Source organism: Papio anubis, chromosome 20 (assembly GCF_008728515.1).
Source record: "Papio anubis isolate 15944 chromosome 20, Panubis1.0, whole genome shotgun sequence".
NCBI classification, from domain to species: domain Eukaryota; kingdom Metazoa; phylum Chordata; class Mammalia; order Primates; family Cercopithecidae; genus Papio; species Papio anubis.
Window position 1 is genome coordinate 26,693,352 of NC_044995.1, and position 16,779 is coordinate 26,710,130.

General features: G+C 51.8%; 1 protein-coding gene across 7 annotated transcripts; it reads left to right on the forward strand.

Moving 5' to 3' along the window:
- The first annotated feature begins 837 nt into the window (after positions 1-837).
- On the forward strand, positions 838-15,018 carry C20H19orf12 (chromosome 20 C19orf12 homolog). 7 transcript variants are annotated; one of them, XM_009194057.4, is made up of 3 exons: positions 1,212-1,609; positions 8,799-8,968; positions 13,744-15,018. In XM_009194057.4, the coding sequence occupies exons 2-3, from the start codon at positions 8,809-8,811 to the stop codon at positions 14,007-14,009; spliced, it is 426 nt and encodes a 141-aa protein (XP_009192321.1). In that variant the 5' UTR covers positions 1,212-1,609; positions 8,799-8,808; the 3' UTR covers positions 14,010-15,018. The 7 variants fall into 7 exon arrangements, with proteins under 7 accessions (XP_031515567.1, XP_021786644.1, XP_009192321.1 ...); XM_009194058.4 differs by lacking the exon at positions 1,212-1,609 and adding an exon at positions 1,671-1,829; XM_031659708.1 differs by lacking the exon at positions 1,212-1,609 and adding an exon at positions 2,975-4,193.
- The last annotated feature ends 1,761 nt before the right edge of the window (positions 15,019-16,779 follow it).

The window sequence follows — 16,779 nt, forward strand, 5'->3', positions numbered from 1 at the left end:
CAGAGGGAGCTGCCCGCAGAGAAACGGGAGCGCCGCACTCAGGTCCCAGGAAGGCAGCAGGCTGAGTTCCCCTGGCCTCAGTTCACTTTCCCTCTTGAAAGTCACCCAAACTCAAGCAAAAGCTCTGATTCAGGAATAAATGGGGTTGTTTTACCCCAGCCAAGGCCTGGGGAAGCTTGGTATTAAGAGCCTTTGTTCCATTCTTTTAAAAATGGAAAAGGGTCTGTCCTCTGGGTGCCCACAGCACCCTGGAAAGCAGGCAGATTGCTGGTCACAGACAGAGGCTTTGAGCTACCGAGACCCCGGCTGGAGTCTGGGCCCTGAAATTTTCTAACCAGGGTGGCCTTGGGCAGAGCAGCAGTGTTTAGAGCTTCCCATCTGTAATACAGCAATGACAACCATGCCTGCTTTGCAGGGTTCCTGTTAGGATTAATTCTCTATAGAGAGCCACCCAGAAGCCGCTTTTGGATTTGAGATGTTTCAAGACCAGACCTCGCATGACAAGAGTGGGGACCGCTTTCCATAGGTGTCAATACAGTAGTATTCCTGGGCAGTTCTGCAACCCCAGCCTCATGCCCTTTGCACCTTCCTAAGAGGCTGCCTAGCCTCAGCTTTGGCCCCCATCCAAGAATCCTAGGAGCAAAGGCAGTTCTTTTCATTTTTTCTTTTTTTAAGAGACGGTCTCACTCTGTCTCCCAGGCTGGAGTGCAGGGGTGCAATCATGGTTCACTGCAGCCTCGAACTCCCGGGCTCAAGCAATCCTCCTGCTTCAGCTTCCCAAAATGCTGAGGTCACAGGTATGAGTCACCCACCCGGCCTAATTTTTATTATTATTTGTAGAGATGGGATGTCACTCTGTTGCCCACGCTCGGACTGCTGGGCTCAAGCAATCCTCCCTCCTCAGCCTCACTGGCAGCTGGGATTACGGGTCCCGCCTAGCCTGCTTCTCCTTGTGTAACCCCCAGACCCAGAGGCTCCAGAGCAGCTCTGGAACAGCGGAAATCTGACTTCGGCCCACACATTCACCAAATATTGACACAGCACCCTTGACCTCCAGATGCCCCTGAGCTCTCTTCCGCGCCCAGACTGCGGGGAGGAAGGGGTCCTCCAGGCCAAAGGGAGGGAGGTCTCCGGGAGGTCCCCGCGGTCCTGGAGGCAGGTGCGCGGGGCCCGGATCTGATCGTGTGTGCGCAAGGGAGAAGGGCAAGGCTGGGCCTGCGGGAGCGCGGCATGGCGGTCCCCGGGACTCCTCTCCGGGCGCCTCGTCTCGGTGCTTCACCCGTAACCCAAGCCAAGGCCCCGGTGTCTGCGGCAGGGTGGGCCGGGACCGGGGAGGGGGTGCCCAGCCGGGACCCCTGGGTCCCCCTAAGGCCGTGCGCAACTCGTAGCCAGAAGCCGGCCCGGCGCGTGGCTTCCCGGAAGGCCCGGCGCAGCCGGAAGGCGGGAGCGAGGGCGGGGCCAGCGCCGGGGCCGCCACCAAGGCCTGCGCGACCCTCCGCGGGGCTGAGACCGAGGCCGGGGCCGGGGCCGGGGAGCCGGGGGCCACCCAGGCCCGGTCCGCAGCCGCCTCTGATCGCCGAGCGCGCCCCGCAGGCCTCGGCTCCCCCAGGTAAAGGTGCGCCCGGAGCCGGGGCGGGGCGCCTCCCAGGCCGCGCCCCGCGAGGGGAGGGGGCACCCCAAGAACAGGCCTGGAGGCCCGGGAGCGTCTAGGGGTGGGGGGGTCCCCGCCCTGCCGGTAGTCCGGCCCTCCCAGTGCCGGGATGGACACTGTTATTGTAGTCATTGTCCCTATGGAGAAACTGAGGCACGGAGAGGCTGAAGTGACACAAGTAAGCAGCAGAGCTGGGACTAGAGTCCCAGGCCCTGGCTTGGTGTCACTCAGTAGTGGCGTAGGCGTGGGTGTGGTGGGTGGGGGTGGGGTGCGGGTGGTGGAGGTGGTGGGAGTGGGTGAGGTTGGGTGGGGTGGTGGGTGGAGTGGGGGGTGTGGGGTGGCCGGGGGGGGGGGCGTGGAAGATGTGATGGGTGGGGGGCGGAGAAGGCGGGGGTGGGGTGCAGAATGTGATGGGTAGCGGTGGGGTAGAGTGGAGGTGGCTGGTGGGGCAGGGGCGGGGCTGGGGGTGGGGTGCTAGGTATTATAAATATGAAGTGGATCCTGACAGGACACCTGTGGGGCAGCAGAGCTGGCTGAGCCATATGGGAAGATCTGGGTGCTAGTTTAGGTTTGGTCAGGAAGGGCCATTAATGATTTAGGAGGTGAGATTAGGTTTGGGGGTGACAGGTAGTTTGTTGAGTTTGTTTGTTTGTTTGTGACAGTCTTGCTCTGTTGTCCAGGCTGGAATGCAATGGCGCGATCTCGGCTCACTGCAACCTCCACCTCCCGGGTTTAAACGATTCTCCTGCCTCAGCCTCTCGAGTAACTGGGATTACAGATGCCCGCCACCACGCCCGGCTAATTTTTTTTTTTTTTTTTTTTTGAGACGGAGTCTTGCTCTGTTACCCAGGCTGGAGTGCAGTGGCACGATCTCGGCTCACTGCAACCTCCACCTCCCTCGTTCAAGCAATTCCCCTGCCTCTGAGCCTCCGGAGTAGCTGGGATTACAGGCGACACCACCATGCCTGGCTATTTTTGTTGTTGTTGTTGTTGTTGTATTTTTAGTAGAGACGGGGTTTCACCATCTTGGCCAGGCTAGTCTCAAACTCCTGACCTTGTGATCCACCTGCCTCAGCCTTCTACAGTGCTGGGATTACAGACGTGAGCCACCGCGCCTGACCAATTTTTGTATTTTTTAGTAGAGATGGGGTTTCACCATCTTGAAATAGCACCTGTAGTTCCAGCTACTCGGGAGGCCCAGGCGGAAGAATTGCTTGAGGCCAGTTCCGGACCAGCCTAGGCAACACAGGGAGACCGCGTTTCTAGGGAGAAAAAAAAATGCAGGAAGGAAGGGGAGAGGGAAAGATGGAAAGAGAGAACGAAAGTGGGAGAAAGAGAAAGGAAAAGAAGGAAAGAAAAGAAAAGGAAAGAAAGAAAGGAAAGGAAAGAAAAAGAGAAAGAAAGAAATAGGGATACTTGGAGAAGCTTTGAAGGGACCTGTTTATTGATCAAGTAGGTAGGTAAGGTGCATGCTGCCAGGAGGGGCTGGGGTAGAGAGGGCAGGGCCCTGCTGTATGGGGGTGGGCAGCGGACGGCCTCTGCTCAGCCCTGGCCTCCATTGCTACACAGAATGGCAGGTCCAGTGTGATCTGGTCTTCTGGATTTTCAGGAGAAATCAGGAATCAGAGGTGCACGCAAAATCTCCTGATTTTTAAATATTGGCAACTAATTTGTTTTTAAAAAACAACTATGAGCTAATCTAAAAATGTTTGCCAGTGGGATCCACCTACTGCCTTTGTGCTGGGGTATGGAGAGGTGGGAGGTCAATGTTGACAAGAGCCAGATCTAATTTTTTGTTAAAGAACAGGGTACTTGGAGTAGAGAGAGGCTTCCTCTCCCTCATCTCTTACAATCTGGTCCAAACTCAGAAAGCTAGGCTGCTGTCAGTGGAATGGGCTTGTCTCCATCTTTCTGTACCTCTCAGAGCAGCCTGGGCACCTGCAAGAAAGCGGGGCTTCAAGTTGTCATTTGCCTTCCCTGTGGCTGGCAGATGGGCTTCCTGTGATCAGGGCCTGGTATGTGGGCAAATCTGAGTGTGAAATAGGTGTGATACAGTGGAGAGGGGGGAGCCACACTCCCACCCCCTGAGGTCTGTCCCCATCCTCCCTCCTCACCCACTTCCCTGTCATTTACAGACAAAGGCAGTCTTGCGGTGGGAGAAGGAGCAGGGTAGGCTTCCCTCTCAATCTGGCGAGCCTGGAGAATTCAGGAAGCTGAGCTTTTTAGCAAGGGCTCAGGAGGTGGAGTTACTAACCTTTCTTCCTCAACAAGAGCCTGTTAATGCTCTAACTTCTGAAATGATGATTGCAAATAAATTAAACCTTGGATGGAGTCAGCCACAACGTCTCTACCCATGGTGCAGAGCTATTAAAACGCAGTGACTTCCTCCACCTGCCCTCACACACGCAGTGATAGCTGCTGGCCCTCCCATTCTGCAGAGCCCTGGGCTTGTGTCTCAGTGAAACCTGCCTCATTGTCTGAGATGTCACGGAAGTTCGTGGTCTCACGGCCAAGGAAATCAAGGACGCAGACACTCCAGAGGGTAGGTTAGAGGAGAAGTTTAATAAACGAAATAAAGAAAGCTCTCTGGATCAGAGAGGGGTCCCAGAAAGATGGGCTGCCATTTTACAGTGAAATGCAAGGGTTTTTATAGACAAGCTGGTGGGAGGGGTGCTTCATTTACATAAGGTGTGAATTTCTGAGTCCTCCACCCCACCCTTTCTAGTGCACATGCGGGCTTCTTAGCCTGAGTTACTACTACTCCATGTTGCTTATTTCTTCCTACTGTGCATGTATGAAAAAAGGTTGGGGGGCGGGGGGTAGAACACTCCAAGATGGACATGCCTGGTCCAGGGTAGCTCTTCTTATCCGTGCCATGCAAGCCTCTGTGTCTGAGTATTTCTTTGTTTTTTTGAGACGGAGTCTTGCTCTGCTGCCAGGCTGGAGTGCAGTGGCGTGATCTCGGCTCACTGCAACCTCTGCCTTCCGGGTTCAAGCGATTCTCCTGCCTCAGCCTCCCGAGTAGCTGGGATTACAGGTGAGCACCACCACACCTGGTTAATTTTTGTATTTTTTTTAGTAGAGACGGGATTTCACCATGTTGGCCAGGATGGTCTCAATCTGTTGACCTCGTGATCCGCCCACCTTGGCCTCCCAAAATGCTGGGATTAGAGGCATGAGCCACCGTGCCCAGCCGTGTCTGAGTATTTATAAGTAGGGAGAGGACTGTGCTTACTGCGGCCCACCATATGTCTGTATGTCACACAGGGGACCCGTTTCTGTATTAGAGCTTGCCTTCCTTATCTGCGTTTTCTGAAAGGGAACCGACCTCTTAGGCTGCTTTTTGTTAGAAGGGAATTCTGCCAAGGACCCTTGCCCTATTTGCCTAATTGATTGCTCTCTCTCCTCTCACACTGATGCCGGCCTGGCTGGGCCAGGTAGAGTTGGAAGTAGCATTTTCGCAAGGACATCTCTTGAGCCTCTGTAGATTTTCACGTAAAGTCATTTGGAGCAGGTCGGAAGCTAGGTTTTTTTTTTTGGGTAGCCAGTAGAGCTAAAGTGTTTATGTATATGTTTCCTGCCTGCCTTTTTTCCACCTCTACATGCATTTTCTTGCTGTGCAGAAACTGTTTTGAGAGTGCAGACCCAAAACACCACTCCCCAAACTGCAGAAAAGCTGTTGTGGGAGTGGTGTCCAGGCACTGACCTGGAAGCCGGTCTTGCAGACCAAGCATGGCAGGGCTCAGGGTCTTCATACCCTGGGAAAGGGAGGTTCCTTGCAGCCTCCAAAGGGGCCCTCCCTTTTTCCAATATAATTGACAGATGAAAGCTGGATATAAACCAGAACGGAACTCAAAGGTGATTAGATATTTTACACCAGGATTTTGAGCTTTTTGTAAGATTTTACTGTAAAATTATTTTCTTTGGTTACCTTAATATGTACTTGAAATATATCTCATTTTGTGCTGGACGTGGTGGCTCACGCCTGTAATCCTAGCACTTTGAGAGGCCAAGGCAGGCAGATCACCTGAGGTCAGGAGTTCTAGACCAGCCTGGCCAACATGGTGAAACCCCATCTCTACTAAAAATACAAAAATTAGCTAGGTGTGGTGGTGCATGTCTGTAGTCCCAGCTATTCGGGAGGCTGAGGCAGGAGAATCGCTTGAACCTGGGAGGTGGAGGCTGCAGTGAGCCAAGATCGTGCCACTACACTGCAGCCTAGGTGACCTAGGTGACGGAGCAGGCTCTGTCTCCAAAAAAAAAAAAAAAAAAAATCTCTCTGTCAATATCTCTATCTATCTATGTCATTTTGTTTCAGGACCGTGGTGACTGGATAAATCAGGTTCTGCCTTCTGTCTCCGCATTTCCAAGTGGCTTCTGCCTGTTCAGTCGGGACACTGTTATAATGCCATTTTATCGTTTAGACATTTGTATGTAAACAAATCTTGACACTGGAATAGTGGAAGGGGGTTCTCTTCTGGGGACAAGGAGGAGGCATTCAACCTGTCAGCAAGCAAAGGAGCTGGGCAGGGCCTGGAAACCAGGAGACCAGGTTTTGGGAGACCCAGGGCACAGGGTAGTCAGAGCAGGGACCTACAGGCCTGAGTGCACCTCCAGTCCCTTATATGAGCAGGGCTTATAAGGCCTGCCCTCCCACTGCCTCTTATACTTCATGGGGCCAAAAAGACATATCTAGGGGTGCTTGTTTGCAATTTCTGAATTTGAAGACTGAGTAACAAATGTCAGAGTCCTGGGTTTTGCCCTCTTGGGGTCTTGCTGCCCACAGTGAGATCAGAGGAGCACTTTGGGGGCTTGTTGGACATGCAGAATCTTACCCTCCCATACTGGCTGCATCTAACAAGGTTTTCAGTGATTCCTGTGCACTTGTGGAGAACAGGTCTAATGTGTACCAAAGGGGAAAAAGAAGGGAAATGGACAGGGGCAGGAGCGCAGGAGGCTCTCCTGGGACTGCAGAGAAGTTCTGAGAACCTGACTTTGTGGTCTTCTCATGGATTCATGGGTTTGTTCTCTGGGCTCAAAATTACATCCTAGGATTGGGAGAGCAATTGTACAGTAGGGACTTTTGCTTCTGGGTCATCCTTGGGTCAGAAAAGCACACATGTCTGGGTGTGGTGGCCCATGCCTGTAATCCCAGCACTCTGGGAGGCTGAGGCAGGAAGATTGCTTGAGCTCAGGAAGTCAAGACCAGGCTGGGCGGCCGGGCGCGGTGGCTCAAGCCTGTAATCCCAGCACTTTGGGAGGCCGAGACGGGCGGATCACGAGGTCAGGAGATCGAGACCATCCTGGCTAACACGGTGAAACCCCATCTCTATTAAGAAATACAAAAAACTAGCCGGGCGAGGTGGCAGGCGCCTGTAGTCCCAGCTACTCGGGAGGCTGAGGCCGGAGAATGGCGTGAACCCGGGAGGCGGAGCTTGCAGTGAGCTGAGATCCGGCCACTGCACTCCAGCCTGGGCGACAGAGCGAGACTCCGTCTCAAAAAAAAAAAAGACCAGGCTGGGCAACATTGCGAGACCCTGTCTGTATGAAAACAAAAAATTAACTGAGCGTGGTGTTGCATGCCTTTAGCCCCCGCTACTCAGGAGACTGAGGTGGGAGGATCACTGTAGCCCAGGAGTTCAAGGCTGCAGTGAGCCATGATCGCACCACTGCACACCAGCTTGGGCAACAAGAGACACTGTCTCTGAAAAAAAACAAAAACAAAAACAAACAAAAAAAACCCTCATATAACATATAACCCAAAGATATTAAGGCCAAATGTAGTGGCTCATGCCTGTAATCCTAACACTTTGAGAGGCTAAGGCAGGATCCCTTAAGCCCAGGAGTTCAAGACCAGCCTGGGCAACATAGTAGTCATCTCTACTAAGAATAAAAATAAAATTAGCTGGGCGTGGTGATTGCACACCTGTAGTCCCATCTACTCAGGAGGCTGAGGTGGGAGGATCGCTTGAGCCCAAGAGGTCAAGGCTGCAGTGAGTTGTGATTGTGCCACTGCACTTCAGCCTGGGCAACAAAGCAAGACCCTGTCTCAAAAAACAAAAAAAGATAATAAACAATAGAATCTATCCATAACTTCCTCAGTCGAGTTGCTGTAGCACCTGTTTCAATATTTCCACCTAGAATGAAATGGGAAGTGCCGGTGAGAATGGGAAGTACTGCTGGAGCCTTGGGCTCAGCCAGAGCTCTGAGGAGATCCCCCAACTCGTGGCCCCTTTGATTTTCTCAGCCCTTGGGCTCTCTAGAGCCTACCCTTCCCTGCTCTGGCTCCAGCGTGGCACACATTTTCCCTACCGTGGAGGATTGTGCTAAAGGTCATTGTGCCGAAGGTCCACTTGCCCGTCCATCTTTCTGTCCATATATATCGCAAAGCCTGGGAATGCTTTCATGTATTTTATTCTCCCTGCTTTATCTTGTCCCTGCTTTTAGTGTCCCATGGGTACAACTGTGTTGACTTTTAAGAGCAGTTGCTTAAGGCAGCCCAGTGTGTGCGTTAGTAACAGTGTTCGTTCAGAGCCATCCTGGGTCGGGAGCCTGCAGGCTTCCAGACTTATGCCAGGTGCTTCCTGCCCATCCTGCTGGCACCATCTGAGAGTCCAGCCTGCAGGGACTGTCTCCGTCTTAGAGGGAAGGTATCTGACCCTCTGCTCAGGGCCCACCAGAGGTGAGTGCCCGTGTAGTCACAGAGTCCCATCCCTTCCCCGGTTCTGGCTTGGCCTCAGCTCAGATGCCTCATGCCAGGATTTCCCGGTCTCTGCTGGACTTTGTGTGCAGGGCATTCCCCGGGCCAGTGCAAAGGCCACTGATGCCAGAAGGGTCAGACCACCTCCCTCGTGATGAACCAGCAGAACATATGGCCGGGTTGCTCCTTAATCTGTCCTAAGTCAGAAGTTAATCAGAGGGCAAAGAAGACCTTTCACCCACTCAGCCGCTGCTGTTTGCTTATTCACTGACTGCCGCCTGCCCTGTCTGTGGGAATTTTCCACCGTCTGGATGCTGTCTCATACAGGCGCTTGGAGCTGCTGTGCTCTCCTGAAAAGGGGGACCCTTCCTTACAACTCTGGGGACTAGAGTGGCATTAATACTCTTATGCTCATTAAAACTGTCCCTCTGAACTTCTCCCTTGAAGGCCCGCCACGATGACCATCATGGTGGAGGACATCATGAAGCTGCTGTGCTCCCTTTCTGGGGAGAGGAAGATGAAGGCGGCTGTCAAGCACTCTGGGAAGGGTGCCCTGGTCACAGGGGCCGTGGCCTTCGTCGGGGGTTTGGTGGGCGGCCCGCCGGGACTTGCCGTTGGTAAGTGCAGGTGTCTCACAGAGACAGCCAGCCTCGGGGATGTCATAAAAGGGCCGTTGAAACACAGGGAGAAGGCCAGGCGCGGTGGCTCACACCTGTAATCCCAGGACTTTGGGAGGCGGAGGCGGGTGGATCACCTGAGGTCAGGAGTTCGAGACCAGCCTGCCCAACATGGTGAAACCCTGCCCCTACTAAAAATACAAAAAATAGCTGGGCGTGGTGGCACATGCCTATAATCCCAGCTACTCGGGAGACTGAGGCAGGAGAATCGCTTAAACCCGGGAGGCAAAAGTTGCAGTGAACCAAGATCGTGCCATTGCACTCCAGCCTGGGCGACAGAATGAGATTCCATCTCAGAAAAGGAAAAAAGAAAATAAACACAGGGAGAAATGAACTCGTACAAGTGGTGGCATGCATCTCGTGGGAGGAGTTGGTGGAGTTAAGGTTGCCTCTGAGAAATGTTCTTTGCAGATATAATTTGTCCGTTGGAAATGCAAGCTTCTGTGTGAATGTCTCAGAAGTGTGGGGCACTCTTGAAAATGGCATCTGTGTCATTTGGGCCTAGAGGCACCTTTTCCCCAGTGCTAGGATCCCAGAATAAGTATCAGAGCAGCAGGCCTCTGAAGATCCCAGGGTGTCCTGGGTCCCATGGTGGCCTCCCTCACCCTGATCATGACTGCAAGGTCCCTGCAGAAAGGAAACCGGGGAGGAGGCTGGGAGGGGCCATGCACCTTCTCAGCACATGCGGTGTGGCCATTTCATGTGAGCGGGCTCGTTCTGAGAGAGCTCCCCTGTTCTGAAAGAGACTACCCAAAGAACTGCCTTTCACCCCTAGAGGGCCTGCCCACCTCTACCACCTGCTTTTTTTCTTTCTTTTTTGAGACGGAATCTCACTCTGTCGCCCAGACTGGAGTGCAGTGGCATGATCTCGGCTCACTGCAACCTCTGCCTCGCGGGTTCAAGTGATTCTCCTGCCTCAGCCTCTTGAGTAGCTGGGACTACAGGTGTGCGCCACCACACCCAGCTAATTTTTGTATTTTTAGTAGAGACGGGGTTTTGCCCTGTTGGCCAGGCTGGTCTCAAACTCCTGGCCACAAGTGATCCACCCGCCTTGGCCTCCCAAAGTGCTAGGATTACAGGCATGAGCCACTGTGCCTGGCCATTTACCACCTGCTTTTATTTGAAAATCAATTTCTGGCAATGAATGAAAGTTTGGCTAATTTTTCCACTGTTCCTTGCAGCTAGGATGAAGTGACTTTCTTTGGCTTGGGGAAGGAAGAATTCCTGTGTCCTGAGCCTCAGAAGGTCTACCTGCCCTGGGGCTGTGGCTCAAACCATAGATGGAGTCAGAGAGCTGACCCTCCTTCAGACCTGAGCTGGGCAGGGGCCAAGCGAGGCCTCCTGGTGGCTTCTAGGTGGCTGCAGGGACCTGCTTCTGTTTAACAGGGATTCTTATGATGACTGCATTTGTCACATCGGGCATGGCAGATATGTGCCACATGCCTGCTCTGTGCTGGCCAGCCTGAGCTGGGGACACGGGGCCTGGAGAGCTTACCATCTGGTGGAGATCCCTTCCGTGTGGCACGTAGTCTCCATGCTCACAGGCGGGAGAGAGAAGCGCTTTTCTGCTGAGGTTGCCTTCCGTTCCCCAGCTCGCTGGTGGGGTTCCTGCTCTGTTCTTCCCTTCTGTAGTGGGATTGACATTCAAGGACATTTCGTTAAGCTGAGGCTCACATTGGAGAGAAAAATAAATATGTGGGTGGCCCCAGACCTTCCCTCTCCATATTTTCCTTTCCAAACCCCATGAATTAGTGAGGCCTGACTTCAGCATCTTGCCATCTGAGAAGGAACCGGAGATGGGGGAGACAGGACCGTTTCCTTCTTCCTCTATGACACTCTGCATCTGTGCCCCCACCTCCATCAGTGCTCAGGGAAAAGCTTTGGGGATCATTTTATCATGTAGCTGTGCCCAGATGCTATTTTGGGAGCACATATTTTATTCAGATTGAGTAAAAGCTGGTGGAGAACAGGATGTCCACTAAGAGAGCCCGGGGGATTCACTACTTCCAGGCCCTGTTCACGGGCGGGAGCATCATTTTACCCTGAAAACAAAGGAATTTTCTCCTCTCCAAAGAGCCAGTAATTTGCTGGTCGATATTCCTGGCGACTTTTTGCATTAAGTGCTGCTCTAAATCAAATATTGATGTTCTCATAAAGGTTTAGTGCACATGAGTGCAACTCTTGTCGACTCTGAGCATTTCACTGGTGTCGTGGGGAAAAGTTCAGTAAAACTTGTAAATTAGCTGGCTCTCCCTCCCCAGAATGTACCTTTCTTTTGCAGAGGAGGGGAACACTGTCTGCATGTCACATTCAGCCTCTGGGTTATGGGGCTGGCCCCAGCTGCATACCCGGGGTGGTGTCTGCTCCAGAGGCCTCGGTGCTTGGCTTCCAGAAGCAGCAAGCACTGGTTTTGCTGCCTGTCGTCTGAGTCCAGCCAGCCAGTGGGTTCTCTCTGGCCTGGGCTGCATTTTTGAAAGAAACTTTTCATTTCGCAATAATGTTAGGTTTACAGAGAAGTCGCGAAGATAGTACAAAGGATTCCTGTATGTCCTCCACCCAGTTTTGGTCCTCCTAGCGTTCACGTATATTACTGTACACTTGTCAAAACTAAAACCAGCTGGGTGCAGTGGCTCATGCCTTTGTAGTCTCAGCACTTTGGGAGGCTTGAGGCTGAAAGATCACTTGAGCCCAGCAGTTTGAGACCAGACTGGGCAACATAATGAGACTCCTGTCTCTACAAAAAATAAAAAAAAAAATTAGCCAGGCATGGTGGTGCAAGCCTGTAATCCCAGCTACTTGGGAGGCCAAGGTGGGAGGATTGCTTCTGTGTGTTGGGCCTCAGAAGGTCTATGCGGTTCAAGGCTTGGTTGGCCCAGACAGTAGGCTGGGATGAAATCAGAGCCTGCCAGCCATCCGACCTCAGCAGAGGAGGGGCCAGGTAAGGCCCACCCGCCCCCTCACTCTTCTTAGTTCCTCCCTGGCTCTTGGAGGCACTTGACTTTGGACCCCTTCCCTAGGGCACCTTCCCTTCCTCCGCACCATATCCTGCACGTGGCCTCTTCAGGTAGAACTTTCCATGGATACAAGGTCTTTAAGTCCCAGAATAGCATGACCTAACCTTGGCAATGAGTTTACATTTAAAAATAATGTTTCTGCCCTTTTAGGGTGGCAGAAGGAGAAATAGTAAACTACCTTAGATTTGTTGTTTATTTTTATTTTTTATTTTTTTGAGGTGGAGTCTCACTCTATTGCCCAGGCTGGAGTGCAGTGGCGCAGTATCGGCTCACTGCAGCCTTTGCCTCCCAGGTTCAAGTGATTTTCCTGCCTCAGCCTCCTGAGTAGCTGGGATTACAGGCGCCCACCACGATGCCTGGCTAATTTTTGGTATTTTTAGTAGAGACGGGGTTTCACCATGTTGGCCAGGCTAGTCTCGAACTCCTGACCTCGTGATTTGCCCACCTCAGCCTCTCAAAGTGCTGAGATTACAGGCATGAGCCACTGCACCCGGCCAGATTTGTTATTTATCATTGTACAACTTGGAGGGGTTCTATGAAAAGCACTGCTTCAAGAGGAAAGAGCCTCCTTATCTATCCCCAGGTCCTTTAACCACGTGGGCTCACAGGAGATTTCGTAAGTTCAGGGGCAAGGAGCTTATCAGCTGCGTAATGGAGGAAATTCAGTCTCACCACTGAGATGGTTTCGTTTTTGAAGACAGAGTCTCGTTCTGTTGCTCAGGCTGGAGTGCAGTGGTATGATCTCGGCTCACTGCAACCTCCACCTCCCAGGTTCAAGTGATTCTCCTGCCTCAGCTTCTGAGTAGCTGGGATTACAGGTGTGTGCCACCACGCCCAGGTAATTTTTCTATTTTTAGTAGAGATGGTGTTTCACCTTATCGACCATGCTGGTCTCAAAACTCCTGACCTCAGGTGATCCACCTGCCTTGGCCTCCCAAAGCGCTGGTATTACAGGCGTGAGCCACTGCACCCAGCCCGAGATGGTTTCTCTTGAAAATGCATTTGTGGCTGGTCACAGTGGCTCACGCCTGTAATCCCAGCACTGTGGGGCCCTGCAGTAGGCAGATCATCTGAGGTCAGGAGTTCGAGACCAGCCTGGCCAACATGGTGAAACCCCGTCTCTACTAAAAATACAAAAATTAGCCAGGTATGGTGGTGTGCACCTGTAATCCCAGCTACTCAGGAGGCTGAGGTGGGAGAATGGCTTGAACCCGGGAGTCAGAGGTTGCAGTGAGCCGAGATCGTGTCATTGCACTCCACCCTGGGCAACAGAACGAGGCTCGGTCTAAAAAAAAAAAGAAAAAAAAAAGAAAATACATTTGTTTCTCAGCCTTCTCCTTTGTGATGAGAAAGGGATTTTTGCAGTAAGCCCAGGAACCTCCGTCAGGTCATGAAGAAGATCTTAGTGGGCCCAGCACTGAGGTGGGAGATGGGGCAGGCAGGCATCATTTTGCATCCCTAAAAATATGGAGCTTAGGGAATGTGTGTTGGGTGTCAATTATCTGAGCCAAATGGACAGAAGACTGCATAAACCTTTGCCCTTCACACTGGCTGGCGGAGCAGGCATGGCACCAAGCCCGCTCTGGCTCGCTCATGAATGCGCCTGCTCATGGTAATGGTGATGTGTGCTCAGTGGGAACTTAAGAAAGGCCATCGCTTATGAATAAGACCCCACTAATTGAACGATTCCTTGTTTTCTAGGAGGGGCTGTCGGGGGGCTGTTAGGTGCCTGGATGACAAGTGGACAGTTTAAGCCAATTCCTCAAATCCTAATGGAGCTGCCCCCTGCCGAGCAACAGAAGCTCTTTAAGGAAGCCATGGCCATCATCAGGCACCTAGAGTGGACGGATGCCGTGCAGCTGACCGCGCTGGTCATGGGCAGCGAGGCCCTGCAGCAGCAGCTGCTGGCCATGCTGGTGAACTACATCACCAAGGAGCTGCGGGCCGAGATCCAGTACGATGACTAGGCTGCGCCTCCGGGGACGTGGGGGGCCCCTTTAGATGACTCTGTGACTCTGAAGAGGTGGCTTGGGAGTTGGGAGAAGCCCAGTGGATGCCCCTGGGGAATCTCCACGTCATCAGTGTATTACTAGCAACGTCCTGCTGGAGAGGCCACCGCCGTGCAGTGTCACATTCCAGACGTTACTCATGAAGCAGTGTGTGTTGGTGGCATGTTCACTGGTGTGCCATGACAGCCCTCTGACTGCCCCCTGGTGAAGAGTAAAGGCCTCGGAGGCATCTGCTGAGTCCTCTCACCCGTGTGGGTCTGGGGAAGTGATCATGCTCAGTGACGGTCTGACTGCACCTCATCCTCCGCTGGGGGCCTTCTCATCTTGGGAGATGACTCCTCTTCCAAGCACCTGCTGCAGTACTGGATCCCACCCCCCTGTAGGTCTCAGGGCCTTGGAGCAGCCCATGCTGGAATCACGTTTACCTCCTAGTGCAACCCTCCGCTACCCAGGGACTGCTGAATGGCCCCATGGAGGGGACGGGCGGCCTGCTGAGTGAAGCCTCAAATACCAAGTGGACTTGACCTCGGCCCCCACTAGGCTGCACACCTAGACTCGCCCTGCCAGGGCCTCACTCTTCCCATCTGAAAAGTCATGGTAGTTCTTGAGGTTTATTTCTCAAATGAAATATTTTTAGTAGAAAGTACAGGCATATCTCGGAAATATTGTGGGTTCAGTTCCGGACCACCTCAGTAAAGCCAACATCACAGTAAAGCAAGGAAACACATTTTTTTGGTTTCCCAGTGCATATGAAAGTCATGTTTACTCTATATTGCAGTCCATTAAATGTGCAATAGCATTATGTTTAAAAAATGTACAAACCTTAATTTAAAAATATTTATTGTTCAAAATGCTGACACAGAGACACAAAGTGAGCACACGGCTGTTGGAAAATGGTGCCAAATAGACTTGCCTGATGCCGGGCTGCTACAAACCTTCAACTAAAAAAAAAAAAACACAGGCGAGGCGTGGTGGCTCACTCCTGTAATCCCAGTACTTTGGGAGGCTGAGGCGGATGGATCACGAGGTCAGGAGATCGAGACCATCCTGGCTAACACAGTGAAACCCCGTCTCTACTGAAAAAACAAAAAATCAGCTGGGTGCGGTGGTGCTCGCCTGTAGTCTCAGCTGCTTGGGAGGCTGAGGCAGGAGAATTGCTTGAACCCGGGAGGCAGAGGTTACAGTGAGCCAAGATGGCGCCACTGCACTCCAGCCTGGGTGACAGAGTGAGACTCCGTCTCCAAAACAAAAACAAAAACAGTATCCACAAAGCATCGTAGAATGAGGTATGCCTGTATTGCTTTTTCTGAAGTGGTGTGATATCAACCATCTCTAAGAAATGTTTCTCCCCTGAAGATTTCCCCAGAACAATCAGCTCTCCATAACTGTGGGCTCCACATCTGGATCCAACCAGCCTCGGATAGAAAATATTTGAAAAAAAAAATTGCATCTGTACTGAACACATACAGACCTTTTTTTTCCTTGCCATTATTCCCTAAACAATATGGTTTAGCATACATAGCATTTATAGTGTATTGGTATTATAAGAAATCTAGAGATGATTTAAATTATACAGGAAGGTGTGCATAGGTTAGAAGCAAACACTATGCCATTGCCCATCAGGGACTTCAGCATCCTCAGATGTTAGTGCCTGAGGGTTGGGATTGCAGTCCTGGAACCCATCCCCCATGGATACTGAGGCATAGCTGTACTATGTGTTTTCACTTTGCTTTCAGAACCACAACTTGAGTGTGATCGATTACAATAAATGTTTTTCTAAAAAGTCATTTTCCCACATATTATGTGTAAAGTATCTCTAACATTCAAAGTCTTACAAATGGAACAGGAGGGAAGGTACCACATTTGTGGCTTTAAAGAATGCAAGAGTAGGTCAGGAGAGGTGGCTCATGCTTGTAATCCCAGCGCTTTTGCGGGCCACAGTGGGAGGATCACTGGAGGCCAAGAGTTTGAAACTACCCTGGGCAATATAGTGAGACCTCCATCTCTACAAAAAATGTTATTTATTGGTCCCCAGGTCCTGGGGCAGGGTAGGGACTTGGGGCTCTCAGCCCCTGGAGGCTCAGAGGGAGGCACTTCTGAGGCCCCGCTTAGAGGAAAGCTCGGTATCTTGGCACCTCCATGTGTGTAAGGAGTTCAGGGTGAATTATAACCCATGGTGATTAAGGAAGGGCCAAGCCTTTCTCTTGCAGAGCGATTGCTCTTCCGCTGGCCTTGTCTAGCACAAATCAGGTGCCCTAGCACAAGCCACACTCCTGGAGTTAATGAAGCCACTTTAATCATTTTTGTACCACTTAAGTTGATGGGGGACAGGGTAGGGGTGGGAAGGAGGGGTTGTCTGTGAAAACTGAGTGTGGCCTTTCTTGTTGAACTGATCATTCCTGCTCTTCCTGCAAATAAGTCCTTCATATGGTTCCTGGAACTAAAAGTGGGAAATCAGAGCATGCCCCCTCCCAATTTTGTGTAGCTTTAGTGGGCTCTAAAGTTGCCCTGTTTTTAGTGTAAAGGAAAAGACATTGATTTGCAGATAGCATGAGAATGAAACGTCAACAAAGATGTTTGGTTCAGTGCTTCAAAGTTGGGGGACACTTTTTCCACGTTGAACAAACGCCAACTTCTCCAGTTGCTTACAGCAAATTCTCCTGGAACAATCAGGGCTGAAATAGAGTTCCCTTTGTTAGGCGATTGGGCCCCACTCATTCGTACTCGT